The sequence below is a fragment of the Telopea speciosissima genome, chromosome 4 (genome assembly GCF_018873765.1).
Source record: "Telopea speciosissima isolate NSW1024214 ecotype Mountain lineage chromosome 4, Tspe_v1, whole genome shotgun sequence".
In the NCBI taxonomy this organism is placed as follows: Eukaryota; Viridiplantae; Streptophyta; class Magnoliopsida; order Proteales; family Proteaceae; genus Telopea; species Telopea speciosissima.
Window position 1 is genome coordinate 7,755,566 of NC_057919.1, and position 16,555 is coordinate 7,772,120.

General features: G+C 38.2%; 2 protein-coding genes across 2 annotated transcripts; both read left to right on the plus strand.

The window, feature by feature from the left end:
- The first annotated feature begins 474 nt into the window (after positions 1–474).
- LOC122658253 (protein NRT1/ PTR FAMILY 6.2-like) lies at positions 475–3,156 on the plus strand. The gene is made up of 4 exons (XM_043853170.1): positions 475–663; positions 834–1,381; positions 1,984–2,324; positions 2,582–3,156. Exons 1-4 carry the CDS (start codon positions 475–477, stop codon positions 3,154–3,156), a joined length of 1,653 nt encoding a protein of 550 aa, XP_043709105.1.
- A 3,560-nt stretch (positions 3,157–6,716) lies between these two features.
- LOC122658255 (protein NRT1/ PTR FAMILY 6.2-like) lies at positions 6,717–10,438 on the plus strand. The gene is made up of 5 exons (XM_043853174.1): positions 6,717–6,862; positions 8,185–8,402; positions 8,512–9,053; positions 9,414–9,754; positions 9,861–10,438. Exons 1-5 carry the CDS (start codon positions 6,739–6,741, stop codon positions 10,436–10,438), a joined length of 1,803 nt encoding a protein of 600 aa, XP_043709109.1. The 5' UTR covers positions 6,717–6,738.
- The last annotated feature ends 6,117 nt before the right edge of the window (positions 10,439–16,555 follow it).

Consider the following 16,555-nt stretch of genomic DNA (forward strand, 5'->3'; position numbering starts at 1 on the left):
TTGCTTGAGAGAATGTTTGTTAATTACCTGGATTAGTCCATGTTTAACTACTTTATTAATGTTTTTTAATTAAAAATAATATGCTTCTCAGGAGAGGAAAATGAGTCCAAAAATTACTTATCCGATAGACTACAAGGGACAACCAGTTGACAAGACGAAAACTGGAGGATGGTTGTCTGCAGCTTCTATCCTGGGTACGTACATTCCCTTCTGATACAAATCAGCCGTATCTGCCAATCCGATATTGATTCTTCAAATAAAAACCATGACCCACAGTGGCATGAAGTTTCATGAACTCCTCCCAATAAAAATAACTACCATCGGAATCAAAGAAATCAAAGGACTGCAGCCCCTATCCCTATGAAATCTCTTTTTCTTTTTTTTTTTTCATTTTTTTTCATTTTTGTTTCTATTTATCAAAGTGAATTAAAACTTGTGTACGTAGTTATTGAGATATGCGAGAGGTTCACAACAATGGGAATTGCTGGAAACCTTGTGACTTATACAAGTGGGACGTTGCATCTTCCTAGTGCAACTGGAGCCAACATGGTATCCAACTTTTTTGGCACTGGATATGTCTTGTGTTTGGTCGGTGGTTTTGTGGCTGATTCTTACTTGGGTCGATATTGGACAATTCTCATTTCCGCAGTCATCTTAGCATCGGTAAGTACGTATACAAGAAATTAAACACTTATTATTATCTATTCAGATCGTCTACGGCGCAGACTGGACCGTGCGTGCAATGATTAATGTGGTTATTAACTTAACTATACATATATGTATGTATTTATGTATGTATGTTGGATGGATGGATGGATGTATGTTCCATGCAGGGTGCTGGGATTTTATCAATAGTATGTGCAATACCAGGACTACGCCCACCTCCTTGTGACGTTAATAGTAATACATGCATACAGGCAAATGGATTACAAGTTGGACTCATAAATCTTGCTCTATACGTGATCGCAGTTGGAGAAGGAGGACTTAAAGCTAATGTGTCAGGATTTGGAACAGATCAATTTGATGAGAAGGATAAGAAAGAAAAATCCATGATGGATTACTTTTTTAGTAGATTTTTTTTTATCATCAGCCTTGGAACTTTACTCAGTTTCACTTTGGCAGTCTACGTACAAGATTATGTGAGCCGAAGTTGGGGATACGGGATTTGCTGTTTTGCCTTCTTGATTGGAATTCTTATATATATGTCGAGGTATAGAAGTTACAGGTACAAGAAAAGCGTGGGAAGTCCCGTTGTTCAAATACTCAACGTTTTGGTGGCTGCTCTACGGAAGAGGAAACTCCAGTATCCTACCAACGTCGATGCCTTGTATGATGACTCTACTGACACCGCTCCAAGAATCCGTCACACTGACCAACTTCGGTAAGTATGTAAGTAGTATATAGATATATATATATATATATATATAGAGAGAGAGAGAGAGAGAGAGAGTAGGGCTGCAACTGGGTCAGGTTGGATCAGGCTTTATAGAACCCTAGTCCAAATCTAAGTCCCCTTAGTTGGGCCCAGGCCCGATCCGACTTTGACTCAGGGCCAGAAAAATTCAATCCTGACCGGCCCTCAGGATCGGACTGGGTTGACTCTGATTGGCCCTGATCATGGGGAGGGGGAAAGAATGTATATATTATATCAATATATATTTTATAGTATAACTTAAATCAGGATAGGGCCAGGCTAGGCCAGGCCTCAACCCTAGCCCGACCCGACCCTGACTTAGGGTCAGAAACTTCCAACCCTAACCCGCCCTCAAGGCCAAATATCTCAGCCCAGGTCCTGTTCGGGTTCAGGGCGGGTTCGGGCCGACAGGGCCAAACTTGCACCCGATCACAAACCTCTCTCTCTCCCTATATATATATAGACCAAACACATGGAAGAGTTACTAGACTAACTGTCTTCTTCATCTCTAATTAATAACAATTAAGAGTCACCAACAAATTAACATTTTTTTTGTTTTTTAATTGTAGTTGCTTCGACAAGGCTGCAATCATAGACAAAGATGACTATGATAGTAACGGTTCTGTGGTTCGAAACCATTGGAAACTATGTTCAGTCACAAAGGTAGAGGAAGTGAAAATGATGGTTAGGTTATTGCCGATTTGGGCCACCACAATCTATTTCTGGGTCATACATTCACAAGTGTTGACCTTCTCTGTGGAGCAAGCTTCAACAGTAGATAGATCAATTGGGAACTTTCAAATTCCTCCAGGCTCATTCAATGCCTTCTATATTTTTGGAATATTGGTTGGTGGTATTTTCTACGACCAGGTGATCATTTCCTTGATGAAGAGGTGGAAAGGCAGACATGGTACGTAGGTGTGATATATATATAGGGAGAATGTTCTCTGTGCCGCAGCGCAGGCTGCGTCCTTCAGGTATATGGATAGCTTGTGCAGTGGGGTAGGGTGGTCATTCCGCCCACCCTCATGTGCCTTGGCACAGCCTGCGTTGCGCCACAAAGAACAGCACCTCATATATATACAAGAGTAGAGTACTTATTTTCAATTCTGACCCAAAATTAATTAATATGGTTTCACGTACTCGATCATTTTAATTAATTTGTAGGTTTTACCAACTTTCAAAGAATAGCCATCGGGTTTGTCATTGGCATTTTGGCCATGGTAGTAGCTTCAATCGTGGAGACACGACGGATCTCCGTCATTAAATCTGTGGGTGGGAATGTCGTAACTTTGCCTCTAAAATTCTACATATTGATCCCACAGTTTTTCATTGTTGGGGTGGCAGAAGCATTCATGTATAGTGGTCAACTTGACTTCTTCATAACCCGATCTCGAAAAGGGATGAAGTCGATAAGCACTGGGCTTTTCCTCTCAACTATAGGACTTGGGTTTTTTATTAGCTCCTTCATGGTCTCCATAATCAATAGTGTGACTGGAACTCAAGTTGGCACTGGATGGCTAACCAGTAACATAAACTATGGAAAACTATACTATTTCTATGCTCTTATTGCCGGGTTAGTCGTCATAGACTTTATATTCTATCTTCTTTGTGCCGTATGGTATGTAAGGACAATGAAGGATGCTTCACAAATAGAGAGTATCGTTGTAAGTTCTGAAGAGGAAGAGAAACATGCCATGCAGATGAAGGACGTCGACACCCTTACAGCTTCTACAGATTGAGGAAGATTTTGAATGATATCTTAGCATCCAACAACACATGTCTCTGTTTAATTTGTTTTATGCTTATTTGTATTGTTTTTGGGTGCGTGGGTTGACATGAATAAATAAATCTATTTGGTAATTCAATTTATGAGAATACATTTCTTATATTTAATTTCTTTGGGAAAGGTGGTAGTGGTGATGGCGTGGAAGTGGTGGTAGTACGTGGTAGTGATGAGGGTGGTCGGTGGTGGTGAGACCATTAATTTGGAGAAGAAGAAGGGTGATGTTTTATTTTTAACATGAAATTATTATTTTGCCCATCAAATTAATCATGTGCTCATTAAAGAGCAAGAGCGTGAAATCAAATGAATTAGAAATTCCAATTAAAACAGCTCCTCAGCTATTCCGCTTAATTTCTATTTCTCTAAAATATGATGCAAAAGTCAAGCCAAACAATTTCTAAAAATAGAAATCACCCCACGAATTTGAAATAGACGACATACAAAATCAAGCCTTAAGCAATTTTTTTTTCTTATTTTTTATGCAAGATTCCCACTAGAGGTTACTAACACCGCACAAGGAGGCAAGAAAAAGACCCACAAGGGGTCACTAGGGGGCCCACAGGGCCATACTTCTTGGAAAGCTTCACGTGGACTTCTAATCATATATGAAGGCATGAAGCACGCAGCAATGATGCACTCATCCATCCTTGCAGTCTTGCACGCTCCTGAACTCTCTTTTTTCGTTATTATGAACTTTAAAGCGTCAGCTAGTCTATATCTGAATATGAAGAAAAATAAAAAATATACATTGCAGGGAGATTAATTTGTCTTTTGTTTTATATGCAAAAAAATTAAGGATGTCAACGGATGTTCAAAAATTGTATTTGATTTGCGTTTGTATTTGTTTAAGAGAATTTGAATCTGTTCGAAATTAATCGGACACGAATATGATAATCCACTATCCGATCAATTATTATTCGATTCGTTTAGCAATCCTATGGTAATAAATTATCTGAAATATATCTCTTTGTTCGTCTATCCTTGTAAGTTATTTTATTGGATTTTATTATCTTATTTTTATAATTTTATAAGCTAAGATAATGTGATTCTTTTTCTAGATTTTCTATTTGTTTATATATATATATATATATATATATATATATATATTGTTTTATGCAATGTGATACATGGAATCACATATCTATTAAAATAAATACAAGATAAAATCAAAAGTACAAAACCATAAGAAAATCAAAGACTGAAAAGTAGAAGAAAGGATAGTTGTTGAACTCTCAAGTCTCAACCCTAACCCTCATCATAAAAACGGTAAAGATGTCAACGGATAGTCGAAAATTCATATTCGATCCGTATTCATATCCATTTAGGAGAATCCGTATTCAAAAAATACTATCCGGAAACTATGCGAATCCGTCTGAAAACAGATAGGATATTATCCGAACCCGTCCGAATATAATTGGATACGAATATAATAATGCCACTAATTCCATCCTTAAAAAAAAAAAAATCAATGCGTACATTAACACTTCAGTGGATTTGGCTAAGAAAATTATCTCCTCCAGGTCCCTACCTGGCCTAGATCCCTAGTGCCTCTAATAAGGGGGCGGTGGACCTCATCCGAGCTGAGTATTTAGGCAGGGGTAGGTTGGTCATTGCGCCCCCCTTGTTAGGGGCACTAGGGAAACGGGCCGGGCAGGAACTAGAGGGGATAAAGATCCTCCAGCCGTGGTGGGAGCTGGAGGGTCCAGCCCAGCAAAAACAGGGGGGGCAATTGGATTCTACCTGTGAAATGACCAAAACCCCTTTGTTTTGTTGGGTTGTACCCTCCAGCTCCCGCCATGGCTGGAGGAGCCAAATTGCACTTTAGCCATCAGGTAGGCATGCGGGACCTTAAAATTTATCTCTAAATTCCGAAAAAAGGAACAGAGTAATTACCTAGACTACGAGATAAGAAAAAAAATTACAAAACAAGTTTGTAGACAAAGTGTAAAACAAGGGAGAGGGTTCCCTTCGATGCCCGTGTGCAATTTCGAGCGAAGGTAGGAGTAGAATAGTAAACTTCGTCAAATAGATGGGTATTTAGGATTTTTTTTAGAAGAGAGGTTCTATAGTGTTTCAGGTGAGTGCATTCAGTTTCACCTGGATACCAGCATCGTATGGACCTTAACCCCCTACCGTAAAACAAAGTAAAATTTACCTGTTTTGTAATTAATTTTTGGTAAACAGTTTTCTGTCCGGGAATGTGGCCTATGCCAACACTACCATGTGTCTATCTCTCCCTCCTCCTTAAAACAAGGGGATAGAAATGTCTTTTCACATAGGGAAGAGAGAGATAGACTCATCGAAGTGTGGCTCCGGGACAGAGATCTTTTTCCCTTAATTTGTTTTTTTTTTAATATACATATATTATAGATCTAGGCAATTTCCCCAAAATAATTAAATAACTACTCGATCTGTTGTTGATAATATGACGAATTAACACACAAGTACCAAGTTCGATTGTCAAGGTAATCACACTATAACAGCAAGGAATATGACACTACGACAGCATGATTGTCAAGGAAAATCGCACTTACAACAGCATTAATGGTTCATACCAGTCTAACAACATATATAGAAGAATCAAGTAAGAATCCAGTCCATTTCGTGCCTTGTGTTCTTAACCCATTGTAAAGTGATATAAATACAGTAGCTAGCTAAGGTTCTTTGGGAAGCCAGCAAAGAGAACTACTGATGGTGATGTAAGAGAGATTCTTTGCTATAATAAGAGAGAGCAGGAAAGCACGTTTGTAGGAGGACTGTGGGTTGGTTGAGACAAGAAAAAAAAAAAAAAAAGGTGATGATGAACCAGGTGACTCTCTCTCTCTCTCTCTCTCTCTCTTCTTCTTCTACTCAATGATATCTCCAAGTGGTTGAACTAGGGTTAGAGTTATGAGACAAACAAGTGTCAAATTTGAACCCAAAGTAGGGATTCTAGCACACTCTCACCTGAAGTAGAACATCAAGTTCTATGTTTTTTTCCACATGGAAATTGGGTGATATGGAAATTCTAACCCTTGGATATGATGTTCTATGGGAAGCAGTTTTCTGTCCAAGAGTGTGGCCTACGCCAACACTCCCATGTGTCTATCTCTCTCTTCCTCAAAACAAGGGGGCAAAGGTGTCTTTTCATATGGGGAGGAGAGAGATAGACTCAATGGGAGTGTTGGCATAGACCACACTCCCGTATAGAGTTCTTTTTCCCATAATAAACATATATGGGAGAATGTTCTCTGTGCCGCAGCGCAGGCTCCGCCCAAGCACATGGGCCTGCCACTTAGGGGGCAGGGTGGTCATTGCACCCACCCCCATGTGCCTGGGTGCAGCCTATGCTGCGGCACAAAGAGCAGCGCCCCTTTATATATATACCTTCCTATGTATGTCTATGCAGCCAATTGTAGTCCATCCCTTGGTAGTCCTTAATTTTTTTCAATACCTTGTTTTCTTACTTGGCAAACTCAGATTATAAGGCCGAAACATGAAAAAATGAATGGAAAAAATGCCGCGTGGTAGTTAATTAATTTATTATTTTCTAATAAAAATGTTGTTATGTGCTTCTCAGGAAGGGAAAATGAATCCAAAAATTAGTTATGCAATAGACTACAAGGGGCAACCTGCTGATAAGACGAAAACTAGAGGATGGCTGTCTGCAGCTCTTATTCTAAGTACATTTCTTTCTTCTGTTCTCTACATAGTCAACTTTGAATATTGTATTTCTGTTGATTATAAAAATATAATTTAAGGAAAATTAATTCATACATTCCTAGCACACCTGTTGTATTTGCAGATTGTTATTTTCTATAATAATCTGTGGATTTTTAAAGCTATGTTTTACCATGTAACAAACTCTAGTAGGACTGAAACTTGACATATGAATACGGATCTCTCTTGACAAAATTAGGGCTCCATTTGATCTGTCGCATGGTAGTTGTGGGGTTTTAAATTGGGTATGTAGGAAAGATTATTACCACGGACGTTTAGAAATTGGGCTCCCCAGAATTTAGTTGGTTTTTCTCATGTATGCTTAGAAAATTAAATGGCCTGCAATGTGGAAAAATGTTTTGAAACATGCCATTTTCAGTAATTAAAATCGCCTAAACTAATTTTAAGTTATTATATTATAACATGTGATTTTTATTTGGATCTCAATTATATCAAAATTACACCCGTAAATCAACATTAAACATGAATTTCATCTTTACTAATGGATTCTATACTGGTATTGGGAAGTTTTTGGTTGCACTTTTAAGTTTTCCCTTGTTTGGCTTGGCTTGGGATTATGCAATCATCATATGTTTTCTTATGTTTAAAATTGTATATAATAATCAGATGAAAAATAATCTGTGGTAGAAGCCTAGTGCACTGGGTATGCCCTTTTCTATAATAATCCGTGAATGAAAATTTTTATCAAGAACCCATTATGGCATGAAGTTTCACGTACAATACTCCGCAAAGAAATAAATACTCTTGGAATCAAAGGATTGCAGCCCTATGCAGTCTCATGTTTTTTCTTTTCATTTTTCATGCATATGAATTTTTATTAGAGGTTTATGGATATTTCGTGCCATTGTTGATCGACATTAGCAGAAACCAATTTGGAAAATTTACCTATTTCTTATCTACATATAAGTGTAACTATGAAACTTACAATTATAAGCTTAATTTGCATACACATAAGCATCATCAAAGTGAATTTGCAAAAAAATGCCAAGTTTGTTTTTATAGGTAATATCAATTTATTGCAAAGAGGGAAATTAAAGAAAAACTGTACAATTCACCAAGGGGTATAAGCAACCCGAGTCCGGTGAATTTTCACGTACGTGAATGACTCACAGCCGTTCAGATGGAATATCCTCACAGATTGGATTCCATATGAACGGCTGTGAGTCGTTCAACCCGTACGTGAAGATTCCCTGCTCACAAGCAACCCAAGGGCAAAAAATGCCAAGTTGATACTTTGTTTTACTAATGACCACATCTTATGTAGTTGTTGAGGCATGCGAGAGGTTCACAACAATGGGAATTGCATGCAATCTTGTGACTTATGCAGCTGGGACAATGCATCTTCCTAGTGCAACTGCGGCCAATATCGTAACGAACTTTTCTGGTGCAACATATATGGTGTCTTTGTTCGGAGGTTTCATGGCAGATACTTTCTTAGGCCGGTATTGGACAATTTCCATTTCCGCAATGATTGAAACACTGGTAAGTAGAAATAACAAAGAAGATAGGAAATCGCAACTTTATTTCCCATTCATCTCAGATGATTCAAGTTTGGTCTAAACGTTGTAGTTGTGAACTATGATCACTGCAGGGTGTTGCCCTTTTAGCAATATCGACCATAGTGCCAGGACTACAACCACCTCCTTGTAACAATGGAAGTAATACATGTGTAGAGGCAAATGGATTACAAGTTGGAGTCATGAATATTGCTTTATACATAGTTGCAGTGGGAGCGGGTGGACTTAAATCCAATGTATCAGGATTTGGAACTGATCAATTCGACGCGAAAGATGAAAAGGAAAGATCCCAAATGGCTTACTTTTTCAGTAGATTTTATTTTGTTATCAGCCTTGGAACTCTTCTTGGTGTCACAATGGAAATCTACATACAAGACTATGTCAGCCGAGCTTGGGGTTATGGGATTTGTAGTATCGTATTCTTTGTTGGTATCATGGCGTTTTTGTCACGGACTAGAAGATACAGGTACAAGAAATGCATGGGAAGCCCCATTATTCAAATTCTCCAGGTTTTGGTGGCTTCTGTATGTAAAAGGAACCTCAAATGTCCAAGTATTGATACCTTATATGATGACTCCACCAAAGATGCAAGAATCCATCACACAGACCAACTTCGGTAAGTATCAGAGAGTGTCGCAAACCAGAGACACATGGAAGGATCCAGATCTTCTATGGCGCGCACTGCCCATCCTGTCTTGCTGTGCAGACACAAGGCGGTGCGCATTGACCGCCTTACCCCTGCCCGAGCTCCTTACCCTAGCGGGGGTAAGGCAATCATTGCGCATGGCCCTGTGTCTGCGCAGCATAGGCAAGACAGGGCAGCGCACCGTAGAAGATATGTGTTGCACATGGAAACTATCTTCTTCTCTAATAACAAGTCAACAACAAATTGTTTCTGTATTTTTTTTTTCTGTTTCATTTGCATTTGCAAGATTATGCTAACACTACCCTAGCCTCTTTGTTTTTTTTTTGGTAGTTGCTTGGACAAGGCTGCAATCATAGATGAAAAAGAATCTGGGACCAACGGTTCTGTGATTCAAAACCCTTGGAAACTATGTTCAGTCACTAAGGTAGAGGAGGTGAAAATGATGGTTAGACTAATACCAGTTTGGGCCTCAACAATCTTTTTTTGGACCATACATGCGCAATTGCTTACCTTCTCTGTGGAGCAAGCTTCAACAATGGATAGATCAATTGGGAACTTTCAAATCCCTGCAGGCTCATTCAATACCTTCTATATTGCCGGCATATTGGTTTCTTCTGTATTTTACGATCGGATTATAATTACCATGATGAAGAGATGGAAAGGGAAACATGGTAGGTGGGAAAGATCATAAAATAAGAGATTAAGAGGATAATTTCACTCTTTTCAATTCTAACAAAAAATTAATATGGCGTTAATTTCACTCATTTTAATTTGTAGGTTTAATTGACATGCAAAGAATAGCCATTGGCATTGTCTTTTCAATTGTAGCCATGATAGTTGCTGCAATCGTGGAGACAAGACGAATATCTGTCGCTAAATCTATGGGTGGCAATGTTACAACGTTGCCTTTGAACTTCGGCATATTGATACCGCAGTTCTTCCTTGTTGGTGTGGGAGAAGCATTCATGTACAACGGTCAGCTTGATTTCTTTATAACCAGAGCTCCAAAAGGAATGAAGTCGATGAGCACTGGGCTTTTCCTTTCGACTGTGGGCCTTGGGTTTTTTGTTAGCAGCTTGTTGGTGTCCATAGTCAACAAGGTTACAGGAACCCAAGTTGGTCGTGCATGGCTAACCAGTAACATAAACTATGGGAAATTATACTATTTCTATGCTCTTCTAGCCGTGTTAAGCTTCATAAACTTGGTATTCTTTGTTCATTGTGCCATATGGTACACGAGGACAAAGAAAAATGATGTACAAATTGAAAGCATTGTTTCAAGTTCTGAAGAAGAAGAGAAACATGCTGTGCAGATGGAGGGCATCCGTACAACTTCTGCACAGGAAGATTGTTAATTAGTGTTACGTAATAGTAATTCCATCAAATTTTTCTTTTTTTTTGTTTGAGTGTGCATGGTGACATATCCTTGGGTCTTTGAATGTAATCTTTTTAAATGAACGCAAGTTCCTTTTGTTGTTGTTGTTGTTCTTACCATTCAAAATGTATATTTCTAATCTTTTTAAATGAACGGGTCTAGATGTTCACAAAGTTTCAAGCCGATCTAAGAGGTTGCACAACTAGATATGTCATCCACATAAAGAAATGTGAAGGCCATCAACGCATCCTCAGTCCAAAATAATAGGAATACCCTATGACATTGAATACACAAAAGGATTGACAGCAAGTCTACAAGACAAGAATGAATCTCCCCTGCATTTTTTATATTTATTCAAACCTTCTACTTTACAAACTTCATTGATTTTAAGGTTCATCTTCCCCAAATGGTTTAGGGTTTGATTTTTAGTTTCAAATTTTAAACGTTTGGGGGAAGATGAGGGCAATTTGACCACTTTATTCTTTAATTTTGGTGGGTTTTTGTCACAAGGGTATTTTGATCATTAGATTTCCTGAAACTAATGTCTAATGTCCCAAACTAACGGATTGGATTAAAGTGTTACAATGTTTTGAAAGTATGGGGCATGTGTAAATTGTAAAGTTGTAAGGATGCAGTTAGACAAATTGGCATTTTGAGGGAGGCATTTGACAAAAACCCTATATTTATTTAGGGAGAATGTTCTGCGCCCAGGCACATGGGCCTGCCACTCAGGGGGGCAGGATGGTCATTGTGCCCACCTCCATATACATGTGTCAATTGGGACGGTTCCCGGTATTTGCGACGGGACGGTACCGGTACCGGTACAGGTACCAAAAGTGCCAATCCCAGTACCGTTCCATTTAGTTAACGAGACCAAACCTAGATCTCAATCCCGATTACTAGCGGGACGGGACGGTACCGGTTCTTAAATGGTTCTAGGCACTGTAGAAAAAGGGAGAAGAAGTTTAATTATTTCTAACAAGGAGGGTTTATTAGTGTTGTGGAATTTTTTCACTATCATGAAATCTAAGCTGTCTACTGCTTTTTATAAAGCAACTTAAATTATGAAATCATTATTTTACTTCTTCAAACTCCCTAAGATCACATGTAATAAGCTTCTCATTTTTTTAAATCTAGAGAAGTCCTACAAAATGGAAGAATCCCATTGTGTTTCCTCTTTGATTTTCCCAAACAAAACCCTATTTATCACACATGTCACATGGTAGTATGGTATGAAGTACATAGTGCAAAAAATAAGAACCTGGTAAATGTAGTTGGTTGAGGGAGGAGGGAGGAGGGAGTAGCATTGTAGCAGGTTCTATGAGGAGAGACTTCAAGCAAGCTACGGCTGTTGACCTGTTGTTCCTCTTCTTATTCAAAAGGCAATTAGTGAAACCTTAATGAGTCGTAATTCTTATACCTTTTCTTCTTCTTTTTAAAAAAAATATCTTATATACTCTTTCTTTTTAAACGGTGCTAGTCGTTTCGGTACCATCCGGTACCTAATTGGTATTTTGGTACTGGTACCGTTGGGAATCCCGTCCCAGAACCGTCCCATCCCATTTATCATTCGGTACCAAAATCAGATACCAGTACCTTCCCATTAGTAAATGGGACGGTCCGGTACCGGGTTTTAGTGGGATGGTTCCCGATTCCGGTCCTAAATTGACACCCTTACCTCCATATGACTGGGCTCAACCTACGCTGCAACACAATGGGACGGTCCGGTACCGGATTTTAGTGGGATGGTTCCCAATTTCGGTCCTAAATTGACACCCTTACCTCCATATGACTGGGCTCAACCTACGCTGCAACACACAGAACAGCGCCCCATTTATTTATGGGTTTGATCATACTAACTTTGATAGGATTGATGTTACCTTTTTAACCCCTTAAAGAAGTTACCCATGCCCTTAATAAAATGCTAACTCAACCCATCGTCTCAGTTACCTTCCATGTCTAAAAAAAAAATAACTTGCAAATCTGATCAATCTGCCGGCGAACTTGCTCTGATCAGAGTCTACCTATTTGAGGATTCTTTGCAATGGTTTTCATCGGATTTCTCTGTTCCCCTCTACCAAAAAATAATAATAATAATAAGATTTCTCCGTTCCCGATCGATTGAGGAGCTTCTTTGTTATGAGAAAATGCTCCCAAGTTATAATTTGTATTCATTTCAGTGGGAAGCAAATACTGCTGTTCTTACTGGATCAGATTCTATCAGATCTTTGCCCTTGATTGATGCTGGATTTGTATTTCTGGAATTCTAAAATGGTAGAAAAATTTAGAAAGTGATGGTGGTGGTGGACTTTGTTCTTTGGTTTCCTCGGCGACGATTACATTCCTGCCCTCGATTCCTTTGAAGAATTACAGTCCGGTAAGATCTACGTCGTCGTTCCCACTAGCGCTGATCACGATCCCTCCCATAACCGAGGAAATTAGAGTAGAAAGCAGAGATGGAATCAATCCCATAAGACTGCGGGGCCAGAATGATTCACGAATCGAACCCTGAATCGATTGAAGAAACTCGATGACCTGCGATCTAGGATGGTGGGTTTCGGTGTGGTTTGGGGCGTTTCTTCAATCGATTGCGGGGTGGGTGTTTTATTTTTTACTATTGTAATGATAAAAATAATAAAAAATAGAAGAAGAATGGTAAGTTAAATATAAAGGGCAATCTAGATATTTACAAACATGAGGGTAGAAGGAGACGTAAAGGTTTAAAAGTAGGGGTGTCAATAAAGCCCGGCTGGCCCGAACCCGCCCGAACCCGCCCTGAGCCCGGCCCGGGCCCGACCCTGATTTTTTGACCCTGAGGGCGGGTTTGGGTTTAAGGCCCGGCCCAACCCGACCCATTGACACCCCTATTTAAAAGCAGGGTAATTTCAGAAAGAAAAAAAATTTAAATATAATAATTTTAATAAATATAGGCTAAGTGTAGGATAATGATAGTAATTGCCCCATCTATTATTTTTCCAGGAGAGCAACCTGATTCCCCATGCTTGCTTTTGCCTATTTTAAACCAGTGTTTTAGATAGGTTTCAAACCATTGCTGGCTCAAGGTCTTTCCCCACTTCATTGTAAACTAATACTCTTGACCGGGAATAGATTAGAACTGAATAACTATATCACTATTTAGGAAGTGTTATCGGACTTGGATCCTTTGTACCGCAATCATAGTTAGTAAGTTTGGGAACGGATATGTACGGCAGTCAAATGGACTGTACGGCAATAATATTTTTCAAAAAATCCGACACAATAAAACGCTACGGCAATAATATGCTACGTATTTAATGTGGTTACTTTGTAAAAATTCGGGAGCAAAAATACCGGCATATATTCACTATGCAATAGACATGTACACTGACTGTAATTATTATTTGTGGTTAATGTATCTCATCATTGTTAACCTGTTACTTTGTAGAAAGATTTTTTCTTGGTAGGTTTTCTATTTGACAATTCTAAAAAAGATTGTAAATGTGAAAACACCTGAAAGAACCAACAGTACGTTCCTTGTAATGGAATTATATCCTAAGTTCTGTTGAAATACAAAATCTGTACCATGTAACTCCAATTTATCAATAGAAAAAAAAAAAGTTAGGTTCTTTTGTTTTTGGCAGATCTCTCTTGCAGCACCTCCATTACCATCAATTTAATTGTACATAGAACTAAAGACAATATAGAAAGGCATGGATAACAGCAGGTGCATCATTTCATATATAAAATTTTTGACGATTAATAATTGTACATATAACGACATCGACAAACAACAATTCATGGAGGGAAAGGGCAAATTTCTGAAAACAAACCTCACCACTTAACCACTCACTCACACACCCACCCCCACGAGGAGGAGAGAAATTAAGTAGTATTTCCACACACCGCGACTCGTCTCTGCGACATTGATTGATAGACTCTGACCAGAGATCTAGTGTTTTAAAACCCAAAAACACTCCTAAATTTGAAACTCAAAGATGGAGAAGAATGGAGGGGAAAAGGTTTCAGGAAAATATCTTAAAGAATCTGCCACTACAAGTGCACCGTTGCAATCGCCGGCTTGAAGAAAGCAAGAAGTACCACTGTGCACAATCGTCGGCCTGAAGAAAGCAAGAAGTACCACTCCAATCGCCGGCCTGAAGAACGCAAGAATCACCGCTACAATCGCCGGCCTGAAAAGCGCAAGAAGAGGAAGAAGAGACGGAGGAATGGAGAATGAGAAGCAGCCGCTGGAGAAGAGACGAGGGTTTGGTTTTGGTAAGTGGTAGATTTTAATTTTTTGTTGGGTAAATTACACATCACCCCTTAGTTTTTAAACGAAATCAGATCACCCCCTGGTTTTTGAAAAAATTCAAATCACCCCCTTACAGTAACGGTGTTAGTCTGTTGTTAGTTATTGGCATGAAAGGATTATTTTACCCTTGTATTAAAACATTAGAATTAAATTTACAATACTACCCTTCCTTCATCTTCAACATTGGTCAAAGGTAGTTTAGGAATTTAAATTTATTTAATTAGCTGACGTCATCACTTAACAACATAAACTAACGGTAGGGATTAATTTTTCATATTGTGGTCTAAATCAGGGGTGATTGTAGTTTTTTTTTTTTTTAATATTTAAGTAAACATATTACACCCATATAATACATATATTATTCGTGTACAATATGTTAGGCCTTTAAATTTGTGTATTTATCCGACTCTGAGTATTATATGCAATACGGTGTTTTTTTCATTAAAACATTCAGATATATATATATATATATATATATATATATATATATATATATATATATATGCATATAATACACATATTTACTATAAAACGCAACACAGTGTGTAGCACACATCCAACAGACTGCAATGTTTGGGCACGCAGCCCAACACCAGGCCATCGGATGATGCTTTACACCTTGTATCGCGCTACAGAAGAGCCCCACGCATTGTTATCTGTTTAGAAGTCGGTTTCTTTCTATTGTTAAATACCCAGAATTGTCGTGTCATGGGAAAGGCAGTTTTGGTTTTATTCAATAATAGTTTCAGTTTATCAGCAGTTTTCAGTAAGGTTCTTGCGTCACCAAAACCCTAAAAAGTATAAACATAGGTAGTAATATTTTTTTCCTACCAAAAAAATAGTTAGTAATATTTTTTTGATTAATTAGAATATTAATATCTAATGCATAGACTTTTTTTTTTCTTTTTTTTTTAATCATTGATAAAACATGTGGACTTCTATTCACATAAGAAGCACGCAGCAATTAATGATGCACTTATCCATCCTTCCACGCTCCTGAATACGATTAAAAAAAAATTTATTTTATATGCATAATATTTCTTCCAAAAAAAAAAGTTTTTACATAAAATATAGAATTTTTTTGTATAGTTTTTTTTTTTTTTTTTTTTATCCAAAAAAAAAACCCTTGTCAATGTCGGCAAGACATAATATGACTTAACAAATTTGTACGGTATACACTTAACACTTCAGCCATTAAGTAGGCATGCAAGACCCTAAAATTTATGTTTAACCACTCAAAAAATAATTGGAATAATTTTCCAAATCTAGCTACATGATAAGAAAAAGAAATACAACACAAGTAAGTTTGCAGACAAAGTGTTAAACAAGGGAGAGGGGTTTCCTGCGAAGCTTATGTGTAGTTTTGATCCAAATAGGGAGTATTTAAGACTGTTTTTTAAAAGAAGGGTTGATAATATGACAGGACAAGTACCAAGTTTGATTAATTGTAAAGGAAAATCACACTACAACAGCTCGGTACCAAGGTTACACTAAGTGTCTACTACTCTCTACCTTGTTAGGAGAGAGAGGGTTTTTTGACCTAAATCTCAAAGCGGTTCCAGCCATGCCACAGCCAGATTTTTTTTTTTTTTTTTGGGTCCTATCCTATCTATCTGCACAATGGGATTTTAACTACCAACTACAAGAGAATCTACCACTATGAAGGAGAAAGGAGAATCTACAACTACAGAGAGAGAGAGAGAGAGAGAGAGAGAGAGAGATGTCATATTTTGCCCAAATATACCAGGAGAAGTTGATTCCTTTACCACTTGGAGGGTGATGCACTCAACTGCCATGCCACCAACC

Coding starts and splice junctions, on each gene's coding strand:
- LOC122658255 (XM_043853174.1), top strand. CDS start 6,739: ATGTTGTTATGTGCTTCTCAGGAAGGGAAAATGAATCCAAAAATTAGT. Junction 6,863..8,184: donor GTCTGCAGCTCTTATTCTAA/GTACATTTCTTT, acceptor CATCTTATGTAG/TTGTTGAGGCATGCGAGAGG. Junction 9,054..9,413: donor CATCACACAGACCAACTTCG/GTAAGTATCAGA, acceptor TTTTTTTGGTAG/TTGCTTGGACAAGGCTGCAA.
- LOC122658253 (XM_043853170.1), top strand. CDS start 475: ATGGGAATTGCTGGAAACCTTGTGACTTATACAAGTGGGACGTTGCAT. Junction 664..833: donor CCGCAGTCATCTTAGCATCG/GTAAGTACGTAT, acceptor TGTTCCATGCAG/GGTGCTGGGATTTTATCAAT. Junction 1,382..1,983: donor CGTCACACTGACCAACTTCG/GTAAGTATGTAA, acceptor TTTTAATTGTAG/TTGCTTCGACAAGGCTGCAA.